This window comes from Galendromus occidentalis, unplaced genomic scaffold, assembly GCF_000255335.2.
Source record: "Galendromus occidentalis unplaced genomic scaffold, Mocc_1.1 scf7180000075567, whole genome shotgun sequence".
Taxonomy (NCBI): Eukaryota; Metazoa; Arthropoda; class Arachnida; order Mesostigmata; family Phytoseiidae; genus Galendromus; species Galendromus occidentalis.
In genome coordinates, this window is record NW_003803557.1 from 6,248 (window position 1) to 13,889 (window position 7,642).

The 7,642-nt window shown below is 47.8% G+C and overlaps 1 protein-coding gene across 1 annotated transcript in view; it reads left to right on the forward strand.

Moving 5' to 3' along the window:
- The window catches only part of LOC100900149 (uncharacterized), an 11,367-nt gene extending 4,763 nt beyond the window's left edge, over window positions 1-6,604 (forward strand). Inside the window, exon 2 of the mRNA XM_018639305.1 lies at window positions 5,789-6,604. Within this exon, the coding sequence (XP_018494821.1) occupies window positions 5,789-6,604 (816 nt within the window). The remainder of the gene's footprint in view (window positions 1-5,788) is intronic.
- The last annotated feature ends 1,038 nt before the right edge of the window (window positions 6,605-7,642 follow it).

Below are 7,642 nucleotides of genomic sequence, written 5' to 3' on the forward strand. Positions count from 1 at the left end.
ACAGACCAAAGAAATAATACCGGTATAGGATATTACTCCTCAAGTGGAGTCAGTCTTTATTGAAGCTGTTTATATACATGATTGGGAAGGGTCAGTCCGGTGTTACACATCGGATAATGTGAAAAGCAATTATCGATATATAGAACGCGAGTAGAGCAATTTAAATATGCACCGCCACGCGCGAGTCGTTATTTACGATCTCGCTCAACTACTCGATGCTTTGGACCATGAGATAGGAAAATATGAAATAAAGTCAGTTAACCTGTAATTTCCATCAGCAACAATTCACGACAGCCGCTGGGCCAGAATGCTTGACCAGGGCGCGGTCTCCAACCTATACACATATGTGCATGCCGTCTCGCTTCCGATAAGCGCCATTCGAAATCTTCGCTTGCAAATGATTATATCCCCTCCGAAGTGAGCTTACAGCGACTGCCAGCTGCCTACATGCTTCCGTCTGGTGGAATACGTGCCGCGCTCGCTTATGTTGCCGAAGAAAATGACACCTCAAAACGGGGCAAAACGGTTCGAGCCACGAGTTTTCCATGTGTCGGGTGGCCATCTCTTCTGCCGTAGCTGCAACGTTCCAGTAGATTATATGCGCATGAGCTCTTTGTGGGTCCTTGCCCGCATCTTAGCCCGGGCAGCATATGCGGACTCGACTAGACCGCATGAATATCTGGTGACATGTTGTAGCAATGCCTCCTAGTCTCAATCTCACTCTACCGTGACATTTCTGAGCGTTGAAACCGACTCGGTGTTCTGAGGAACCTCCCTTCCGACATTTCCGCGAATTCGCAAGCGATTCGATCGATTTCCGCGATTTCCTGTATTTTTTTCCGCGACCGTCCGCGATTCCGGCCATTTTTTTCCGCGAAAAATTTACACCCCTATCTATCACTCACTCAATCTATGTATGGTTGGAACACCAAGATAGAGATGTCGATATACTATCCGAAGTAGAGTATCTCGCCCAGAAATATCGAATCGTAATCCAAAAGCAAGAAGCTTTGATTGAAAGCAATACAATTAGTTCAATGACGCCGACAATGCCCGCTGCTCACCGAGAGAAAGTTTTTTTTTCTGGATGAACCAGGAATTTCCGGACAGGTACTTCTGACCCGACCATTCAGATGCAGAATCACGACGTCTTCGATCGGCCTGGATTCAATAACGGCGGCCCCCTTTTTTCTAGTGACTTGTGTCAATTTCAAGGGCTCATGGCTCACAGTATAAATGCCAGACCTTATTGAGAAGTTCTCAACCTGGGAATCGGCGAGTGGGATTCAGCTTAGAATCTGATTCCAATGCTTTCGCTAAAGTCACTGAGAAAGGTAGCCAACCGAATCTAGTCTTATCGCATAGTCACATTGCGATGGCCGTGCTTGTGAAAGCGCGTTCAGAGTTTCTTCGTTTTTTTGACGGAAACTCGCAGTCCGAAGATTGTCAACTTCCTGGTACAGCTGGTTTCTGCATACTCATGGAATGAAAATACTGTGTTCACAATGCTCATTGATACAAATCAGGATTGGGACTGAAGCATTTTACTTATCGTCTAATCCCTGTGAGGAGCTACTCACTCAAGAGAGACGAATGGCAACGACTCTCTCGTGAACAGAAAAATGGTTTTGCACCAGAGATCGATTCTCTCTCTCTCTGTTCATGCACGCCTCTGTCTAGTTGAAAAAGCAGGGAAAGTCGAAAGATATGAACGCGGAATCATCCTCCCAGAGGAGCGATGTTGACAACTTTCCTTCCGAGGATTCTTTGGAAATATTCTCCTCGTAAGCGGAGAAATTCGACTCTATGAATATTGTTTCTCCCGTCAGGAAGTATGAAGATGTGATCTAGATTTGAAGATCAATCAGTCTTCGTCTTTCAATTTAGCCACAGGCGGAATTTAATATGGTTTCATTGTCATGAGCAGAAATGGATAGAAAACCTATTGGATTTGTTTGTACTCTTCACGGACAAATCCGAAATCTATCCGCAGCATTCGAGGCAGAAGGCAGAAACAGCCCGAAAGTGACGCTGGTTTCAATCCCGGCGCACTTTCTTAAGTTCGAACTATGTCCAAATACGCATCGTCGTCCAGTGCCGTTATAACCAAACGATAAGAGGCCATAGGGTATTTACAATACACTTGAATTTTGTATTTGTAATTGCGGAGAAAGCCCAAGAAAGAAACCGCAGAGAAAAGAAGAAAACTAAAGAAGCGATGACTAACTTTTTCGTCTCGCTGAGTACAAAGAGTTCATAAGGACTTTCCTGTGCCCGAGAGGCTCACGATGACAAGGTGTCATCATGTATTCCAGCCCCAGCACATCCTCAATCTGCATCGGGTAGAGAGCTCTCGATACCGGGAAATTCCCAAATAGCGTCGACACAATCCGCTAGGCAGAATTAGAGGAACACACAAAAATATTGCTCTGAGTCGCATGGTCAAGAACCCAAATCGCGAACTCCGCCTTAATCGAAAGAATCTATCAGTTTCACTCTTCTCCGGGAGCAACCATGTTATGCATCAACAAACAAGAATTCAGTCTAATCAGAAAGATAGACAAATCTCACTGAAGTCGATTGACTCGAAAGACCCACGATATTAATGGGCCCGGACTTCCTTTGTGACGCACAGCGTCAAATCAGTCAGAGAATATTCTCTGGATACAGGACTTGATCCACCTGAGGCATGCGAAACTATTGTATTCTGGATTCTGGACTCAATTGTACCACATGTATGGAGTGGGGAGAACGCGATATTGGTGAATGTTTCGTGATATTCAATTATCACCTCACAGATCGAATTCCCTGGAAACTCCTGAGAGTCAAAGTCGCAAGTGAAGTACTGAAGTCATTCAGCTTGGACGGCCTACAAGCAGATAGAACAAGTTGCATTGTGTCATGCAAATCGCTCTGAGCTAAACTATACAGCCAGACTTCACCGCCGCGAGCCGCCTTTCTCTTAAAAAGTTGCTCACGAAGACGGCTTGAGAGGTCAAATAAGATCGGATGGATGATGCACGGAAATCGTATATTTGAAGGCAGCATGGATTCAATCCACGGCACCCCTGATCAAGCAGTGTGCAGGCATTCAAATGAGTCTAACTCAATTTCTGCCTGGCGCGCTGAAAAACTCTACTTTCCATCCGTCATACACTCGACCGCGAAACAGCAAAGTGCTTGAAATACCTATACATATAAATTGCTCAAAATGCATTTATTTCCGAAGGAATTGGTTCGGGTACCAGTGATGACTGTTCCAACAGGAATTCACGGAGGGGATATTTTTGTCGACACAGAATCGTGTAGAGCTACAAAGCTCAGCCAGGAGATGGAACTTCATTCCTCTCGGCATCTCCATCACGGAACGGAGCAGGCTACATGAATATTCTGTAGCTTACCGATACCGTTTTTCAAACCCAGATATACAGTGGCGGTCAAAATAATAGAGCCACCTAAAAACTTCGTCTTCTTTTTTCGGAGGTCCGTAACTTTTCAGAAAATCGACCGAATCGGACGTTTTTTTTTTGAAATCGAAGAGAATTTGATGAGCTTTCCAATGAACCCGTCTATTCTGACATTTGGATGCGTTTTGAGGGACTTTCAGCCATCTCAATATCGCTTATTCTAGAAATTTTCTATCTCATTTTGAAACCCTCATAAGTCGGGACGAGGGTATCGCATCGGCTCGGTGTGGTCGGCATCTTGTAGCGCGGGAAAAGAGCTGTCGATTCGTCTATTCACTTTCGAAAATCGGTTCACCTGGAGCTGAGAAAAAGTTCGTCTGCTAAGTGGAAGTAACGGTCAAAATAATAGAGCCACCCCCCCCCCATAATAGAGCTGGAAGGCAAAAGGTCGTCTCTTTGATCCGTGCATAAGTAAAGTGGGAATGGCATGCGCATCGGAAAGCCCAAGCAATTCCGCGCTACGGAAGACGGGCTTTCCGATGCGCATGCTATTTCCAGTGTATAGGATGACGATTTTGGGGGACTCGCATGAAATCACGTCGAAAGTGCCGACGAGGGAGACGCCTGGTGTGATTTCATGCGAGTCCCCTAAAATCGTCATCCTATACACTGGAAATAGCATGCGCATCGGAAAGCCCGTCTTCCGTAGCGCGGAATTGCTTTTTTATTTTCTCAGATCGGACCAGTTTCCGTGGAGTTATGCACGGATCAAAGAGACGACCTTTTGCCTTCCAGCTCTATTATGGGGGGGGGGGGGTGGGCTCTATTATTTTGACCGTTACTTCCACATAGCAGACGAACTTTTTCTCAGCTCCAAGTGAACCGATTTTTGAAAGTGAATAGACGAATCGACAGCTCTTTTCCCGCGCTACAAGATGCCGACCACACCGAGCCGATGCGATACCCTCGTCCCGACGTTATGAGGGTTTTAAAATGAGATAGAAAAATTTCTAAAATAAGCGATATTGAGATGGCTGAAAGTCCCTCAAAACGCATTCAAATGTCAAAAAAGACGGGTTCATTGGAAAGCTCATCGAATTCTCTTCGATTTCAAAAAAAAAACGTCCGATTCGGTCGATTTTCTCGGTACAGGACAACTGGGCCAAAACCAACTGGGCCAAGAACCAACTGGGCCAAAAACCAACTGGGCAAAAAACCAACTGGGCCAAAAACCAACTGGGCCAAGAACAAATTGGGCCAAAGACCCAACAGACACGAACAGACACGATCGGAGACAATACCGAGCTCATATTGGCGACCATCGAGAGACGCCTTTAAGCTGTAAAGTGAGTTGAGGGGACTGTCGCTCGCACGGCAGCTCGCGACTTGACTTGGTCGCACGAAGATCCGACGTCGATCTCTCCCCGCTTTTGTTTGTTGTTGAAGTGAGGAGAGTATTTGTGATCGACTGGTGGACCTCCCGATAAGGATAGACTCTAGTTCCATATTGTCAAGTATGTTCGATCGACTCATCTGGGCGCAACGTGGAATAGGATAAAGATCGTCGTCAGAAAATTAAATTGTATTCGCATAATCCCAGCTGCTTCCTTTCAAAATCAACTAGTCTCTTTCTTTTCTATAATTATCACCAGCTCGATGAGAAATGGAATCCACTTCGGGCGTTACGAGTCAGAGAGGTCAGGAGAAATTGGCCCACGATGGCCATCTCTTTGTCAAAGCATACGTCCTGAAGAGCGGCTTGCAGTCTTGGCGGTGTATGTACAAAACCGCACCGATTCCATGCAAGGCGAGAGCTTATACTCTGATGAGTACGCGGGAAGTTATCCGCACAAGTGGCATCCACTCTGATCCGCCAGATCCCTCAGGTGTAGAGGTCGCCAAAATCACCTCGACGATCAAACGACGTTGCGAAGAAACAAGTGAGGCACCTTCCTCCTTGATTAACACGGCTTTGGTCACAGCGACGACGGCTACGCTCGGTCGCATGAATCGACCCCAGTCGATTTCTCGTCTCATCAATCGTCATCGGAACGCCCGCTCTGCGGCTCCATCGAATCCGGACTCTCGCGGTTCCATTGTCATACCCGAAGCGTACAGGATCTATGAGAGCGAGCCGGGCGTTTCTGAAAATTTCCTGGTGGCGGACAGCGGCGTCGGAGATCCGAATCGGATCTTGGTATTCGGCAGAGAATCGTCGAGCTCCTGGATCGGCCTCGTCGACAAATTGTATGTCGATGGAACTTTCAGTCTCGCGCCGCCGCAATTCTCACAGGTCTCTATTGGTCGATTCCAGAATGATCGAATGTCTTATTGAAACAATTTCAAGCTCCTGATTATTGAAACTCGGATTCAATTGACAGGTGTTCGTAGTTCTGGCCGAGCGAGCTCAGTGCGTTGTGCCCGTCGCCTACGCGTTGCTCCCAGACAAAGCAGCCGAATCGTACACTCGGATGCTGAATCTCTTGAAAGAGGCTTGGCCGGCCCTCTGTCCCGCCAGCGTGGTCATGGACTACGAGCGGGCCATGATGATTGCGGTCAGGGCTTGCTTCCCGCCCGAAACACGCATTCAGGGATGCTTCTTCCACTTGGTGAAGAACATCAAACTACGCGTAGCTCAGGAAGGTCTTTGGAGTCGCTATACCAACGATGACGACTTCGCACTGAAAGCCCGAATGATAGCTGCTTTGGCATTCGTTCCGCCGTCAGAGTTAGATAATGCAGTCGCGGAGCTTTCGCCTGTATTGCCGGAAGAGTTGATTCCAGTTCTCAACTATTTCGAGGACATTTACATAGGGCGTATGAACCGGATCCGAGCCGACGGTACCGTAGACCGGAGAACACCGCAGTTCCCGGTCGAGATGTGGTCAGTATACCAGAGAACGCTCGACGGAGAAGCCCGCACGAATAACTATGCGGAGGCGGCACATCGCAGACTCCAGGTTGAATTCGGGATACAGCATCCGACAATTTGGAAGTTCATCGACGGGCTTAAGAAAGTCCAAAAAGGCCGTGACCTACAAGTCGAATCATTCGTAGCCGGCGGTGCTCCTCCAACAAAAAGGACCAAGTACGTTCGTGCAGACGAGCGAATCCTGGGAGTGGTCGAGCGTGCCGAACATCTACAGCATGTAGAATACCTCCGAGGCATAGCTCACAATTTCCTCATGGACGCGTAGTTTCGCTCCCCAGTCCTCAACAGCAAGCGAACTACCACCACGGTCGTTGGTAGTTTTCGCGCAATAAAACTGGGTCGCTGGGCGAGCGAATAACCGAAGGGCCGAGAAAGACAGAGCGCTCACATGATGGCACAAAAGAGTCAAGTGTCACAGCGATTGATTTAAAGAAGACAAAACATGAGTTTTTAATTTAGGTAAAGATCACCCCTTTTTCCGAATTCCTAATCATAGTTTCCGAACAGAGGGCATTTCCAATCGAAACCTATTTCCCGGTCCGATTCAGTCTTGCCCAGTTGGTTTTGGCCCAGTTGGTTTTGGCCCAGTTCGTTCATTTGCCCAGTTGGTTTTGGCCCAGTTGGCTCATTTGCCCAGTTGATTTTGGCCCAGTTGGTTTTTGGCCCAGTTGGTTTTTGGCCCAGTTGTCCGTGTCCGCGATTTTCTGAGAAGTTACGGACCTCCGAAAAAAGAAGACGAAGTTTTTAGGTGGCTCTATTATTTTGACCGCCACTGTACGTATGATGTACCACGCTCACAACGGGCAGAGCGCAATCGACCTGATGTTCGTATCAGAAAACCTCACCCGCCGCGCAGATCTGAAAGTGCTACCCACCATCGACAGAAAACACCAACGTCTGTCCCTGCGTGTCACTCTCTCCAACCCAGGCACAAAACTCACCGGAAATCGACCGGGCCCACCACTGAGAAGGATCAGAGAGTGCGACCTCAATAAACATATCCCGGCCATCTCCCAACTCCCCGAGCACACACTCGATGAGACTTACCAACAATTCCTGGCGCTCATCGAGAAATCCACCCACGTGCAACCACTCAAAAAGCGAAAGAACAAGCCCTGGTTCGACAGCGAATGCCGGTCGCTGAAACAACTCTCGCTGAGCAAGATAGGGACGGCTGAGTACGCGACCACCCGAAGAACCTACAAAGCCGCCATCAAAGAGAAGCGGATCGAACACGAACTGAAGGAGTTCGAACGGAAGGTCAGCGTCAGCAAAACGAAACCCTGGATTCTGCTCCCACAGA